Source organism: Scleropages formosus, chromosome 11 (genome assembly GCF_900964775.1).
Source record: "Scleropages formosus chromosome 11, fSclFor1.1, whole genome shotgun sequence".
Classification (NCBI taxonomy): Eukaryota; Metazoa; Chordata; class Actinopteri; order Osteoglossiformes; family Osteoglossidae; genus Scleropages; species Scleropages formosus.
In genome coordinates, this window is record NC_041816.1 from 14,017,343 (window position 1) to 14,034,203 (window position 16,861).

Here is a 16,861-nt window from a genome sequence, read left to right on the forward strand (position 1 = left end):
CCGATTTTCCAACTAAGTACTCGCTCTCATGTCGGTGGGATGTGTTTATCATGTTGCAGTACGAAACTTGGGAAACACTTGGATGAGGGTTATTGTAGGAGCCGCACCAGTTTCGAACGGTAAGCGCTGCCATGATGATTTCTAAGGAGGACAGTGAGTGAGTGAACGTAAAACGGCATTTTTTGTGTACTCTCGAGAGACCTAAGAATGAATGAATGATTTCTGGAAGTGAATATGGAAGCTAAAAAAAAAAGAGACATTTGCTCTGAAATCATAAATAAATAATTTTTTTTTTTTTTTTTTTTTAAAAAACGAACTTTTTCACATGATCTTATCTGACTTTTAATGAGGTTTTCCCCTTACTTTATTGGTCTGTGGGGGCACTTTCCATTATCTATTCCCATTGTTCTGCTAAGGGAAGCGTTTGCTTGTGTGATATACTATATTTATACATAGTGTGTGCCAACCAAGCTAAAGAAGTTAGAACGGTAAGTACCCTGACACACTGTAAGACTGTAAAAGCGCGTGGAAGAGCCAGGGCTCCTTTCTCTCGAGCTCTTCCGCAGCACCAGTGTGACGATGTCGCGAGGAGCGCGCCGCGTGTCAAAGACTGCGGCGCGCGCCGCGGTCACGGCCGCCGTCCTCGCGCTTCTCCTCGCCGCCATTGCCGTAATCGCTGTGCACCAAGGAAAGTGGAAGCGGGACCCACCTGAGGGGCGTCCCGTCGTCGTCACCGCGGTCCTGTCTGAGGCGCCGCCGAACATGAGGCTGCCCAAGAGCCTGATCCCGGACAGGTACAGAGTTTACCTTCAGGTTCACCTGGACAGCAAGGCGAGCAACGTGACGAGGGAAACGTTCACTTTCAGCGGAAACTCCACTGTGAAATTCAAGTGCACGGAGGCCACGGCATGGATCTACATCCACTGCAAAGATCTCAATGTAACTTTCCTGCGTGCGATGGATGAGAAGCAGTCGACCGTAGAGGTGAAAAATGTCACAGTGAAAAAAGATGAGAGCAATTTTTTAGAAATTGAACTTAGAGACACACTGAGAGCTAATGAGACCTATTACCTTATTACTGCTTTTAGTGGGCCGCTGGTTCATGACTCAGCTGGTCTTTACATTATTGAATACAGAGAAAATGAGGGCAGTCAAAGGTAAGTTTTATTTCTTACCTCTTGTCTTTGTATTACATGTCATGTGTCTCTCATCATATTTCGTAAATCAGCCCCTCCGAAACATTATCAAACCTCAGTTATGCTTGACTTTTACTCACTACATAAACTTGTACAGAGCAGCACAGGCTCCAAAGACCATTGTGTTTCTTCTGTTCTGGACCAGGGTAAAAATGGTTTGCCTTAAATCATGAATTACAAGAAGCTGAGAAGAATAAACATGGTAATGTCACACCGAAAAGGAATGACCAGTACATTTCTATTAATGCTTAAGCGATGGACCAGACAAAGCACCGCATCCTCAGCAAACACAATAATAATAAATACATTGCACTCATGGCGAACAGCTGTTTCAGTTCAGTTAAGCTTCAGAAACTATTTATTTCGCTAAATATGCGTACCAGTAGGCTCCATTGAAATAAATGTTGTTTTCAAACTTGCCTCGGTTACTTGTGCTTATAAAAACAAAAATGAAAACCTGCATGAGCCATATAGATTTTAAGTGTTATTTTAATATGTTGAGAAAGTGGTAACATTAAACAGCGGTGCAATGAGGGCTGGGTGGGACGGTGGCTCAGCGGAGGCATTGACGTCCACAGCTCCAGGGATGTGGTTTTGAACCTGGGCCCTGCCGTGCCTGTGTAGCGTGTTCTCCTCATGTTTGTGTGGATTTCCTCTAGGTACCCTGGTTTCCCCCAACAACATAAAGACACGGAGAATTTGGAACTCTAAACTGCTTGTGCTGTGATTTGATTAAGCTTGGGTCCATGAGGGTTGCTTCCAGGAGGTTTTCCAGCTCTCCGTATAAGAGTTGGAAGTTAGACAAGAACTTAATTGATTCCATCAAGGCAAGATTAGTGAGATCCTTCCCTTTTTGACTAAAAAAAAAGAAAAGACTTCAGACTTTGACCTCGACAGCTAAGATGAAAAACAATGTATTCTTGTGTTTGCACTTCTCTTACTGAGAACAATTTGATCATGTTATATTGCATGGAAAATAAACTGCTGCCATAATCACACGTAGAATTTACTTATTACTGAAATGTATCTTGTACGTTTTTAATATTGTGGGTTGTTTAAATCCTCAGATGTTTATTGTAAATTTTCTTCAGATACCTTGCAACTAGCCATATGCAGCCTACAGATGCTCGAAAAGTATTTCCATGTTTTGATGAACCACATATGAAAGCTGTGTTTGAAGTCACCATAATCCACAGAAAGGATACTATAGCACTTACCAACGCAGCTCAGAAAGGTAGGAATATTAATTTTGTTATTCCTAAATATTTTTGGCATTTTGTCTCCATCTCATGACATTTTATTTCTCTTTTGCTACAAGTTATTGTTAAATATTGTATTTATGTAAACAACTCTTATTTCACCTTAATCTTGGACAATCAAAAGTATAAGAAGATTATTTGACTCACAGTTGTACTGTAGCCCAGTATTTTTCAGCAGAATGACATCAGTTTCAGAAGGTAACATTAAATGTCCAGAAGCATAAGTGAGAAGAGTACAAAATGTTAGACCTTGTGTTGCTATGAACTATTTGGAATTATTTATGAAAGTGGAAGTCAATGTTGATTGTTTCATAGACCAAAAATTACCTTGATAATAAATGAATGCTACAGCTTCAGCACAAACAAAAATTGACTATGAACACAATTACTGATGAATGAGAAAACATCCTTAGAGGTGGATAACAGATGTAGCCTAACACAGAACAAATATGAAACATTTACTAACAACTACTGAACAAGTGCTCATTTCCTGGTTATCTTGTGTTTACTGTCCAAACTAGTCATTTCAGTAATATCAATTGCAATGTCTACAGCTCAAGCGGAAATTAACATTGAAGATGAAGCATGGTTAATCACTGAGTTTTTTCCAACTCAGCATATGTCAACATATCTCTTAGCCTTTACAGTCTTTAATTATGAAGCCAAAATGACTGACTATGGGAGATATGTAATTAAGGTAGGTTATCTTACTGTACATTTGGCATATAATACTCAATACCAATTTAAAATACACATACACACTGGCTGAAGCCACTTGTCCCAAGAGGGGTCACGGCGAGCTGGAGCCTAACCCAGCAACACAGTGCGCAGAGCTGGAGGGGGAGGGGACACACCCAGAATGGGATGCCAGCCCATCACAAGGCACCCCAAGCAGGACTTGCCCACTCTTCTGCAGTTATTCCCAAAAATGTAGGGTGCGATTGGGTTTCTCTTCTTTCACTCTTGTCTCCAGTTCATCTTGTTTAAGTGTGGAATTAGGCACTTGGCCCAGGTGCATTCAGACTTTCGACTGGTATTGTAATTTACACCCACACATCCACATTACCCCCATATTCTTCTGCAGTCCTCTGAACAGTTGCAAAGTGCCAAATTTCTGGCTGTCTCACCTCCCCCTGTCCAAAGAGGTCAGAATCAGTCTTCACCTTTTGCAGTACCACCCTCCAGATATATCTAGCATAAGTCTTGTGTTTCCGTCACCTTTTTAACTGTCTGATTTTTTGCAGACATGGGGCCCACCTGAAGCTATTGTGGCTGGGCATGCAGATTATGCACATAGAATTTCTGGACAAATCCTCAAATTCTTTGAAGATCATTATGATATGAAGTATCCATTGCCTAAACTTGGTCAGTCTTTTTGTTTAGGGTAATATTTCATTGTGGTTTGCTCAGTAATTTGTGATATATACATATATATATATATTAAATATGTTTCCATTCGGGGTAATTTAGCGACGTTGAAATACCTGCAAGGGCATTTTAGAGTAATTGTTGCAGTACTTTGAAATGGGAATTTTCAAAACTGCTTTCCTGTTTTGCTTTTTTTAAGACCAAGTTGCTGTGGCAAAATTAGCAGGCAATGCTATGGAGAATTGGGGTTTGGTAATGTACAACAAAAAAGCAATTCTATATGAAGAGGGTGTTTCTACTACAACAGAAAAAGAGAACATTGCTGCAGTAATTGCTCATGAACTAGCCCATCAGGTAAAAGTGCACAGTGTGCACCTGTATTGACTGCAGTTCCAAGTATATATCTTTTTGTTCTTTTTAAAAACAAAATAATCACATCTCTGTTGTTACCTTGCATGTAAGATTTACACTATACAATTGTTTTCAAATAAATATGCTAGTCATAAGATCAAATAATTAAAGGTTCCAAAAGAAAACACCTTAAAATCTATACATTTAAATTCTGTGCTCCATATTTGTGTCACATGTTAGTACATCAACCAAGCTCCAATCTCAAACATCTAACAATAAATAGTAATTCAAAAGAACACATGAAAAGCACTTTTGAATACAATTATATATTATATGAATTTCAGATAATTTTTCTTGAAGTTATAGAGACATCCTGTTCTAAATGCTGTAGTTCAACTGTTTTTGAAACAGCATATGTCTGAAGATTGTGAATACTGTAACTATTGCAGTTTAAGTCCTGATGTAACTATCATAATAATCTTTTTGTTATAATATTCAAAACAGTGGTTTGGAAACCTTGTCACAATGAAATGGTGGAATGATTTGTGGCTCAATGAGGCATTTGCAACATATTACTCATACCTTGGAGTGGATGGAGTGGAGCCAGCCTGGAATTTTGTATGTTTTTCTTCTGTCTTCACATGGCTATATATACATACATACATACATACATTCATAGAGAGCATTCAGAAAGAATTAAGACCCCTTCTCTTTTTCACATTTTTAAATAAATAAATTTTTGCAAATTTATTAAAAATTTTAAAAACTGAAATATCAGACTGACATTAAGTGTTCAGACCCTTTGCTGTGACACTTGAAATGTACACACACACAGTGTCTACAACCACTTGTCCCGAGGCGAACCAGAACCTAACCCAGCAATATGGGGTGCAGGGCTAGAGGCGGAGGGGACACACCCAGGACGGGATGACAGTTTGGTGCAGGGCACCCCAACTAGGGCTCGAACCCCAGATCCACCAGAGGGCAGGACCCAGCTAAGTCTGCTGTGCCACTGCCCCCCCCACTTGAAACCTGGCTAAGGTGCATCCCATTTCTACTGATCATCTTTGATCAAAAATTTCTAAAATCCTGTTTTTGTTTTATCATGATGGGGTATTCAGTGTAGATTGTTCAGGGAAAAATTAATGTAAATGATTTTAGCATAAAGGGAGGTGTGGTGGCGCAGTGGGTTGGACCAGGTCCTGCTCTCCGGTGGGTCTGGGGTTTGAATCCCGCTTGGGGTGCCTTGCGACGGACTGGCATCCCGTCCTGGGTGTGTCCCCTCCTCCTCCAGCCCTCCGCCCTGTGTTGCCAGGTTAGGCTCCGGTTCCCTGGGACCCCGTATGGGACAAGCGGTTCAGAAAGAGTGTGTGTGTGTGTGTGTGTGTGTGTGTGTGTGTGTGTGTGTGTGTGATTTTAGCATAAGACTGCAACATAAAAAAATGTGACAAAAATAAAGAGGTCTGAACACTTTCTGAATGCACTGTGTACACACACTCATACACACATATATAGAAAAAATACTTTTTTGTTACTGTAAACATGTGTTTGTTCTTTTCAGAAAGATTTAATAATTAGTAACGAAGTTCAGTATATGCTACAGTTTGAGTCTCTGGACAGTTCTCGTCCCATAATCAAAGAAGAAGATGAAGTGCAAAGCCCAGAAGATATCGCTGAACAATTTGACATCATCACTTACAAAAAGGTTCTTCTTTCACACTCATAATGTACCCAATACATAGATATGCAGGTTTTACAGTAATACATGCATTGTTGGGGCAAAAGGCTTACAAAACTGCTCACTATGTTTTTCAGGGAGCATCAATACTGAACATGCTGTCAGATTATTTATCAGAGTCAGTCTTTGAAAATGGCCTGAAGGTGAGCAGAAGTTTTACTTTATTAAATGTTAAGAAAGTTATATTCAATTTTATTCTTTGCTCAACTCTTTAATTTACTTTAGATGACAATTACCAATTATTTATAATTGTAAGCATATGCTTTAATAGGAAAATACAAATATTTCAGTGAAACTGCACAATTTTGTGTAGAATATTATGAAATTGCTACAGTAATATTTGATATGGTTATCATATATATTATTCCTTATTAGAATGTGGATACTGAATTTGCATGTGTGTAAATGTATGTTTAAGTCATATTTAAAGGCTTTCAAGTATAAGAATGTAGACTCCAGGGACCTATGGGATCACTTACAGAAGGTATGTTAATTAAGTGCACTGTAAGTATCTTTAACCAACCAGTAACACTGAAGACACTCTAATTTGTTATGTGCTATTATGTACTATGTCATCTTTGTGTACTCAGGAAATTTTTGTGTAAAACTAAGAATTTTTTGTTACCCAGTTCAGATGAATATCTATAACATCACTGTTTCTGTTAACTGTATCTCTTCAGTGCTGATCAGTGTTGAAAAATAAAAGTTTTTTTTACTGAAATAAGTAAAGGATTATTTTTAACATGACTTTTAGGCAACAAATGACAGCAACAAAAATATACAAGTGGCAGAAATGATGGAGAGTTGGACTAAGCAAGAGGGCTATCCCGTAATAACCATTAACACCAGTTCTGGAGAAGTATCTCAAAGACATTTTCTTCTCAACCAATCTGCCGAACAAAAGTGAGTGTTTTTAAATATGAGTGAAACAATTCAGAGATACAATGGGATGCTCTTTTTGTGTGATGAGGGTAGGTTCTCTGCCTTGTCCCCTAACAATGAGTATAAAGGGAAACTTATTTTGAACAGATAAAAATTTACAATGTTAATTGTTTAGATTTTTTTCTTTACAATTTTGTTATGCTGACAATTACAATGGAAGTAAGTGCCCTCCCCCATTTTCATGTTACAGTCTTACGTGGCACGTTCCGATAAAAGTGATGAAGTCTGGTTTAAGGGAAGTAAAGCTGGACCTGCTGACTGTAAAAGGTCCAGGTAATGAATATTTTTATGTATCTGTTCCAGTAAAATATATGCAGATGTTTGCATATTACTGAACATTTATATTACTCATTGGCAAGGTGAGTGTATATACTGAATAATGTAAATTTTTAATAATTTTGTTGTGCATCACTGGTTCAGACTTTCATAAGAAAAATTCTAAAGTCAAACATATTTAACAAAGCAGGTGAATCTTAAGTACAATCTTAGGAATGTGAACTGTATCAGCATGCAGTATTCTCCCTTAACAGTTTCAAAGCCAACGTATAAATCCAGAGAAGAAGAATGGATCCTAGCCAATGTCAACAGTACTGGATATTACAGAGTTAACTACGATCTTGAGAACTGGAGAAGATTGGTAATGCAGCTTGAAACTCAGCACCAGGTAAATTTTGTGTACCGTATTTATTTCTGTCGTTCTTCATGTACAGCATATTCGCAAGATAGCCATCAAAAAGCTTCAGTTCAAGGCAACTTTGAAAGTAGCGGTGTTGAATTACCAGAGGGTAAATACATGTTAAAATGTGTGAAATACATAAAGACAGTTTGGTATCCACAGTGGGTTCACCAAAATGTAAATGGTATCATTCTTTTTACTGAAATTAACATTACTTATTTGTTTTCTATTTTATTTTCCTTACTTAGATACGGACAAATAAAAATGTTTTTTTCTGGTTTTTTTGTTAGTCTTTGTTTAATTACAGCATCATCGTGACCTACTATTTTTTCTTTGTACATTTAATTCTATTCGTCAGGAGATTCCAGTCATCAGCAGAGGGCAGCTGATTGATGATGCATTTAATCTTGCAGTGTAAGTTTGATATTATTTTATAGAAGATATAAATAAGGCAAGGAATTTTTGCATTGTTACTTCTATGGCATATATTAAACTTCAGCTAGTTGCTGCTGGAACACTGTCATGGCCCACTAGAAATTTACGGTGTTTTACAATGTAGCACAACAACACACACCAAATAGCAAAAATTGAAGTTGTAAAACCATTAATGGTGTGCACATGTTTCAAATGACTTTTACATTGTCAGATTAATTGTTATGTTTGTCTAATTAATGTTCTCTTTCATTTAGAGCCAGACAGATCAACTTCACTTTGGCACTGGACACAACCAAGTTCCTACGAAAGGAAACCGAATTCATTCCATGGAACTCTGCCATAAAATCATTTCAGTATTTGAAACACCTACTGGATTTTACTGAGGTGTCTAGCCCCATGAAGGTTGGTTTTATCAAGGAAAACTAGTCCAAACTTTACACTGACACAAGGTTTTTCAAGGCCTTCGGAAAATTCTGCAAGCATTTTTCCATAGTTTCAAAATATTGTTTGTGTGTTTGTATTGGTCTGTATGTACTTTAAAGCAACATTTTTAGAACCTTTATATAGGATGCCCACAAATGTTTGGTAATTCTTTGGTAATGTTTTGATTTTTATGAATTAATCATAACTTTGCAAAATTGTGGAATGCCAAAATACTTTGTTTTGCTACATCAGCATATTACTTTGTTTGTAACAGTGTTAATGACATCAGGAAAACATCTACTTGTATTCTAGGCATACATAAGGAAACTTGTCGCTCCACTTTATGACCATTTTGAAGCTTGCACTGTTAATTCAACAGTCCCAGACAGCCTGACTGCACAGTAAGCAACATGTCTACATTATGAGTTTCACTGCCTTCAAGCCAGGATGTTTATTACTGGAGGGTGTCACTGTCTTCTTGCTGTTTTTGCAGGTACAACCAGATTAATGCAGTCACCCTTGCCTGTAGCAATGACGTTACCAAGTGCCACAAGATGGCAACTGATGCCTTCAACAAATTGGAAAAGAACCCTGATTCAGAATGGTGAGCAGCAGCTTCTTTTATCCAGTTTGCTAGGTCTGTTGGAGAATTACTGGTAAAGGACACACACACACATTGTCTGAACCACTTGTCCCACATGGGGTCGCAGGGAGCCGGAACCTAACCTAGCAACACAGGGCAAAAGGCTGTAGGGGGAGGGGACACACCCAGGACAGCACACCAGTCCATCACAAGGCACCCCAAGCAGGACTCAAGCCCCAGACCCACTGGAGAGTAGGACCCGGTCCAACCCACTGCACCACCACACCCTCCGACACACGCACACTGACTGGAACTACTTGTCCCAACAAGCCGAAGCCTAACCCATCAACATAGGGCGTAAGGCTAGAGGGGGAGGAGACACACCCAGGACAGGACACCAGTCTGCCACAAGGCGCCACAAGGCACCCCAAGTGGGACTTGAACCCTCAACCCACCCAAGAGCAGGCAGAGGCCAAACCCACTCCACCACACCATCCATTGGGAAATGAGAATCATGAATATCTAACTCCAGATGTTTGTATAACCTGTGCTTGACACTTTACACTTTTGGAATCAGGTAGTTCACAAAATAGCATGAACTATGATCTAAGTAACTATGATTTATACAGTGGGTCCATGCGCAGCTGCTATACAGTAACTTACTTTTATACATATTCATTATTGTGATCTCAGTGAACTTCTTGTCTATTGTAGGATTCATCCAAACTTGAAAAGAAGAATCTACTGCACTGCCATAGCAGCAGGAGGAGAGAAGGAATGGGACTTTGCTTGGGAGATGTTTCAGAATACCAAAAGTATGACTGAAAAAAAAGATTTACTGTCAGCTCTGGCTTGCACTAAGCAAACCAGTCTTTTAAAAAGGTGAGGCTTAAAACTTCATCTGTACATGCATGATAATGTGCATAATGAATATTGCAGCAAAATTAGTACATACATTTTATTCCTGCCTTTAGGTACCTTGAATACTCCCTGGACCCAGACAAGATAAAGAAGTCTGATTTCTTTTCCATCATCCAATTCATTGCCACAAATGCTGATGGGCAGCAGTTAGCGTGGGACTTTATCCAATCCAAGTGGGAATACATTATCCAAACGTTAGTTCTCTAGTTTTTCTTTCCATTTGAAAAAGATACATTTCTAAGCTCTGACAAATTCTGTATGGAACAGAAATAGTTGTCTTGCAGTCTGTGTGACTATGGGTAAACGTAAGACGACAGTGTATTCCAGAGCTACTGTCAGAAAATGTTCTTAATTTCAAGGTGACGACCTGTAGCAAGTGTTTCAACCCTGGTCCTGAAAAACTCCATATTTGCTGGTAGTTTTGACTCTGAGCTGAGCTCTTATATAATAATGATTGAATACATCCAGCCATTTAAATAATGTTTGATTGTGCTATGAAGAACTCGTGAGTGATTTCCACTGCGTTATTCATGGAGTATCTTCAATGAATGAAAAATGCATAGACCATTATTTTAATGAAAAACTTATAAAGACAATGTACTTAATAATTGTTGGTTTTGCAACAATTGAGTAAGTACTGGATTGGTTAAGTTAAATAATTTTCAATATTTACTGAGTTTTTCTAAAATTTTCGGAATGATAAAATAAATGAAGTATCTTATACTGCGGTGAAAGCTCTGTTACACCAACACAGATTTGGTTTTACACAACTGAAATTGTGGACTTTCAATTAAGAATTCCAGAATGAAAAAAGAATTACATGGGGGTTTACCGTTTCAGTCTGTAAAATTAACCCAAACTGTAGGATTTTACAGTAGGAATATATTTGCCAGCAGGAGCATTCATTTATCCCCATTGCACAGTTTTTTTTATAATTAATAACCTACTTGGGTGTAAACTGTGCATTTTGTTATGGTCCAAATAATATTTTGGAATGCCTTAAGTCATGTTTTTTGAAGGAAATCACACTCACTTAAATTCTTCTTTTAGATATGAAGAAGAAGAAGTTCCAGTGATTGATCTAATTCATGGAGTAACACAGAGATTCTCCTCAGAGGCTAAACTGGAAGAGGTGAAATTGTTTTAGCCAGAATATGCTCATGCATGCAGATCTTAGCCTCTCCAAACACATCTTAACATTTCTGTGTTCCTCATTTGTTGTGCGAAAGTGTTGTTGTGATCCCTGAGAAGACTGAAGAGTGTGGCACTGAGACCACAGTTTATTCGGTGTATTCCAGAATGTCCAACATTCTTCTCTTCCCATCTGCGTCTTGATTCAGCTCAGGCAGTTCCTGAAGAACCAGGGGGAGGAAGCCATCCCTTCTGTCGTGTGGGCCCTGGAGTCCGCCATCGAAAGTACACAATTTAACATCCAGTGGGTGCAGGAAAACAAGCAGAATTTTCTGGACTGGTTTCACAGAGAGTCTGTAGCCCATTAAAATTCATCACTTTTCCAAAGGAAATGAACAAAGAATGCCTGCAATGAGAAACAGATGGAGTGGCGTGGAATGATGTTGAAACAATGTGTTCTGTAAAGAACGCTAAACTCTGCGAGGTCCTGTTTCCTAGACACATAATTTTCAATACAACAAGAGCAGAGTTCTTTTTGCATCTTTAATGATAATGTTTTATACATTGAACAGTGCAGTTGTATTGAAGTACTGTATAGTATGCTAAGTGACTATGTCACTATTTTTAAAAAGAAAACTATTAACTATTAACTTTTGCATTAAAACCAGTGTATTAATCTTGAAGGTATTCTTTTATGCAATTTTTTAGGATGTGTATTACATCATTACTATCTCAGGTACATGAATTATATAATCTTGGTACAGAGAACAATTGTAGTCTTGCCTTTCTGTTTAGATTTATAGCTGCAGTAGACAGATGCAAACGGGTGATCTCCTACTTACATGAAAGACAAAATTTTTTTAAAAATTCTGTAAACAGTACAAAACTGAATATAATGTTCGAGAGAAATGAAAACCATACAGACAACTTTTGGTTTCTCTGGGTGTGTTCTGTATTGCATTCATAATTCTTCTTGTTGCACTAAATCCATGCAAACACAGTCAAACGTGCCCAAAAATCCACTCTTCAGGGCTCAATGAAAACAATGTGGTCTCATGGTGGGAGTGTTGAGCATTGGATAGAGACAAATTGCAGGAAGCAAGAACTGGCTTGTAAAAGAGTATGTGATTCATGGATCTTAGGCCTTGGAGAATACTTTGACAGCCGATAACAGACATTCACATATAATTTCGTTATGCCTTCAAGAAGAGGCCGTATGGGAGAATTACAAATTAATGGAATCGCAAACAATGAGACTCTGGGAAAACATCTGGAAAAACATGCATCTCCAGAAAAGTAATCTACAGCTGATTGACTTCTCTTTGTGTTCCAGCAATGCAGAGCACTTCACTCCACCTGTTCTCAATAGGTGAAAATACACCACACTTCCACTGACTAGACAAACTAATAATCATTGTCCATAACTCCAAGACCAATGTCTGCTCTTCCCTCATGATTTCCTCTGTGCCAAGTTCCTCGTCCTAATGATGGTGATCATTAGTCAGTAAAAGTGTGAGGTGTTGTTCATGCAGTGCTACCAGCAGTCCATGTGGTCTCTTCTTCCTGTTGGTCCTCATGCTTCTCCATGTCAAACCATCCATCCAATTTCAATAACCTCTTGCTCTGAGCAGGGCTGTGGTGATAAGAGCTTATCCTGGAAGCACTGGGTGCAAAGCAGAGGGGGGTACATGTACACCCAGAGAAGCCAAGCCATTGTAGGGTAGCCCCACCCACAGTTACATTATTCATTTGGCTGATGCTTTTCTCCAAAGCAACTTACAATGTTAAGGTCACAATTATTACATGCTTACAGTCATTTACATAGCTGGGTAATTTTACTGGAGCAATTTAGGGTAAGTACCTTGCTCAAGAGTACTACAGCTGTGGTGGGGATCAAACCTACAACCTTTGGGTCCAAAGGTAGTAGCTCCAACCACTACACTACTAGCTGTCACTCATCCCTTCACACACTAACTAAACAAACTGCATGTCTTTGATAGGAAACCAGAGTACCTAAAGGAAACCCACACAGACACTGGAAGAACACGCAAACTCCACACAGACTGAGTTGGGATCAAACCCGTGTTCACTCACACCAGTGAGGCAGTGCTGTGCCACCATGCCACGCACCCATGTCAAACCACACACACACACACACACACACACACACACACTTTCTGGACCGCTTGTCCCATTTGGGGTTGCGGGGAGCCAGAGCCTAACCTGGCAACACAGGGTGTAAGGCCGGAGGGGGAGGGGACACACCCAGGACAGGACACCAGTCTGTCGCAAGGCACCCCAAGCAGGACTCGAACCCCAGACCCACCGAAGAGCAGGACCTGGGCCAACCCACTGTGCCACCGCACCCCCTCCATGTCAAATCAGAGTGATTTTATTTAAGTATACTGTAACAGAAGGGAGGCCAAGACAGTCACGTGCGGTGCTCGTTACGGGGTTATATTAATGAGTAGACGGGTCAGGGGACAGAGGGGCAAGGGGGAAAAGGGGGCACAGAGGACTGGTGTCGTGGGGGTGGTGCTCCGGGTGTGGGATCGGGGGCTGTGTGCTCTCGCTCGTGCTTCCTGGGCCTCCGGCTTCGTCTCCGGGGTCCAGGCTCCACACGCTCTCTTTCACTGGTCCGCCCGAGGGAAGAAATAGAGGACCTGATTAGAATCCGGTGCTGTGACTCCGGCTGGCCCTTAGCCCGCCCCAGCGTGCTACATATACATATGTCTGGCTCAACATATATTTGTTAGTATTATGCAGGAAGTTAATTTACAGGTGAAATCTGACAGTGTATTGTTTATACTACATTAAATCTGCCTAGAGAGCATGCTTGTAAAGCATGGTGCTGTTTAGAGGCACCTATCACAAATTTGGTGTTTCAACAAATGGCCACAAGGTGGCGATGTAAATGAAGAAAAGGGAACATTCTCAATAAATTAGCTGCTTTCTCTTTTCACACTATCTGATGTGTAGGAACTGGTTTCTGTTAGATTTTATCAGTTTAAATCCTTTTATTTTATAAAACATGTCTCAGCTTCCTGAAGCTTTTAGATTAAATGATATATGACATCACAGAATACTGCATTTATCTTTAAACTGGAAGTTCAAAAGAAGAATGTTATAATAAGGGCTGAACTGAATGAGCTCCTACAATGTTAAACAAAGCCATTCTTTTACCCTCTACCCTCTTACATGATCCACAATCCAACAAACCCAAACTCTTCACATGGAAATAATATGCATTTTTTTTTAATTCCTCAAGGAGGGAACAGCTTTGGCTTCATTTAGGAAGCCTGTTGTTACAGCACTGCAGACTGTGGGAGATCAGCTGTCCGTCAGCTGTTGGGCTGGTGGAGACATTTGGTGTTAAAGATATGTTTTTCAGAGGACCTTTAGAAAGAAGGGCTTCCACTGAGCTTGGCAGCTGTACAAGCTTTGTACATTGGATATCCTCAGGATGTCCTCTACGTGCACCTGGAAACCACACGTGAATTAACAACATCCTCCTTCTCAGCTGCTCTCCTGTAATCATAACTGTGTCAAACGGAAATAATGTTGTTGCTGTTATTTCTGCCTGGAAAAAACAATGTTTTTAAAAAATTATCCAAACCATAAACCACTGTGCTAGACAGTAAATGAAACTTGACAGAAGTGTAGACTTTAATATCTGTATAGAGTATATTTCTATATTAATATGGTTTGCATGTCTATATACAAAGGTTTTAGGATTTTAGCATTTTAAAAAAGCTACCTACAGAACGCTTGACCTGTAACAGACAAATGAGAAATTAGGGTTTGGTCAATTCAGTTTTTCTCTCCCTCCGAAACAAACTGCTTTCTAGAGTTTTGCATATCATATCTTTGGATGTGATTCATTGTAAAGATTCTGTAAGTTATATTCTTATGTCATCAAAACAAAGTGGCAATTCACAGTGAAAAATTAAAATACAAGAATTACATTAAAAAATTATAACCAAATTAAGTCTTGTGTAGTAACGTGCTGCATTTTTCATTTGCTGTTTCCATGCAGTGTGATGTTACCAAAGCCTGAGAGGGGCGTTTCTTCCAGTGTTGAATGGATGACAGATAACTCAAAAAATTGCTTGCTTCAGTTGATATTTCTGTGTAGTATTTCACATAATTAGGATGTTTTTTTTTTTTTTTTTTGTTCCAGATAAATGAATTAAAAAATCCTGCAGCCACCGGCAGGTCAATTAGGCTTCCTAGCCATCGTCTATTCTTTGCTTTTTCGATTCCTCCGGTCCGAATCCAGTCAAAAACAAACAGGCTCTCATTAGCATGTGCAATCTGCTGGTGATGAACATTTAATTCCACTTGAGTACACAGGGAGAATGATGCCAATGAGAGACTGTCAAGGTAGGTGGGCCAGCTGCCTCTTGTTGTGAATAACTGTTTATGAGGACTTAGCAAATGCAAATAGACAGGCATACAATTCAGTGGGGACTGCAGGGTCACAGCAGTACAGTGTGTACCAGTCAGACAGAGACCCACAGCATCTCTGGCCCTGGGTGGCCTTTAATATGATGTTCGTTTTTAAATTAGAAAAGCGAGAAACAAATGCTTGGCTTCATTCAGTTTCCTAAGGCATTCTTGTATGTTTTTGAATATTTCTACGTGACTGCTTTCATTTTGCTGGTATGATTAATTATTTCAGGGTGATTAGGTTTGATTATTCCTCAACTGTGGATTTTTCTAGGGGGGGCAAGGGATCACCAACTGTCAAATGGCACAGAATAGAATAAGACTTTCCAAACTTTGCAGGTCATCTGTTGTCCCCCAGCTGTTCAACTGGTACCCCTGTTCAACTAAAAATAAACATTCCCTTCCGATGCGACTGAAACACACACGAAACAAGAAAGGCCTGAGAGAGAAAGAAAATTCTAACTCTGTGAAACAGATTGCCCTCTGTGAATAAATCCAGGAAAACCTTGTGAGATTTAGAAAAAGCCAAAAAAGGGAGTTCAGGGCCGATTTAGAAATACTTTCCTTCTGCCGCGAGGTGGCGCCAAAAACACAGTGGGAGGCGCACTTGCTTCACTTCAGTGACTGCAGAAGAGACTCAGAGCACAGCGCTGAGAGCGAGGAGACCAAGACTAAATCTGTTTTATATCGTGTCTCTTTTTGCGTAAATATGCTTATGCTAAAATAATTAATATTTTCTAAAATAATTAATATTTTCCACAAATCAGCAGGGGACATACAAATTTTCACTGTAACTTTTCAGTCAAGAGGACCAACTCATAACCATTTCACATGATTATGCTCCAAATGACTGTGTGTGCAAATTTAAAAGTAAAAATGTAAGATAATAAAACACTGCTGTACACCGAATGTGTCATCTTGTACATGTAAGGAATGCAGAAAAGTGAATCATGTAAATTTGCTACTGTACTATTTTGTGAAAACATTAAACCTACGTCATCATATTTTCTTCTGTCTACCTTGGACAAATCAAATGTCACCACTGAGAGAATATGCTGTATGTAAACAATACAAACGTACCGTCCAGTGGCTCAATCAGCAATGTACCTATTTAAAGTGTCAAAACAATGTACAAGTTCATAATGAGCATTTTATGCTGTTACTTGTGCTTACATCGTCGCACTTTAATCTGAAACTAAATGATATAGGAAATTTGGTAACACAAAGCAGTAGCACATCCATGTTTTGAGTTATACACATGTTAACTTAAAGGTATTGTATAAACATTTCTAAATATTAATTAATATGCATGAATCAGCTCATAGCAAAGGCTGACAAATATGTCAGTATTTTATGCCAGACTCAGACTGCGTATTACAAATTTTTATG

The 16,861-nt window shown here is 39.2% G+C and overlaps 1 protein-coding gene across 3 annotated transcripts; it reads left to right on the plus strand.

Moving 5' to 3' along the window:
• The first annotated feature begins 318 nt into the window (after positions 1 to 318).
• Positions 319 to 11,943, plus strand: LOC108941278 (aminopeptidase N-like). Of its 3 annotated transcripts, XM_018763995.2 has the most exons (21): positions 319 to 794; positions 867 to 1,157; positions 2,288 to 2,430; positions 3,010 to 3,152; positions 3,700 to 3,820; positions 4,023 to 4,177; positions 4,679 to 4,792; positions 5,736 to 5,879; positions 5,990 to 6,055; positions 6,331 to 6,396; positions 6,667 to 6,815; positions 7,045 to 7,127; positions 7,385 to 7,518; positions 7,889 to 7,944; positions 8,220 to 8,367; positions 8,701 to 8,789; positions 8,882 to 8,992; positions 9,686 to 9,853; positions 9,946 to 10,086; positions 10,943 to 11,024; positions 11,191 to 11,943. In XM_018763995.2, exons 1-21 carry the CDS (start codon positions 580 to 582, stop codon positions 11,389 to 11,391), a joined length of 2,820 nt encoding a protein of 939 aa, XP_018619511.2. In that variant the 5' UTR covers positions 319 to 579; the 3' UTR covers positions 11,392 to 11,943. The 3 variants fall into 3 exon arrangements, with proteins under 3 accessions (XP_018619511.2, XP_018619509.2, XP_018619510.2); XM_018763993.2 differs by having other exon boundaries at positions 319 to 1,157; XM_018763994.2 differs by having other exon boundaries at positions 319 to 1,157; positions 11,233 to 11,943.
• The last annotated feature ends 4,918 nt before the right edge of the window (positions 11,944 to 16,861 follow it).

Coding starts and splice junctions, on each gene's coding strand:
- LOC108941278 (XM_018763993.2), top strand. CDS start 580: ATGTCGCGAGGAGCGCGCCGCGTGTCAAAGACTGCGGCGCGCGCCGCG. Junction 6,816..7,044: donor AACCAATCTGCCGAACAAAA/GTGAGTGTTTTT, acceptor TTCATGTTACAG/TCTTACGTGGCACGTTCCGA. Junction 8,993..9,685: donor AAGAACCCTGATTCAGAATG/GTGAGCAGCAGC, acceptor TGTCTATTGTAG/GATTCATCCAAACTTGAAAA.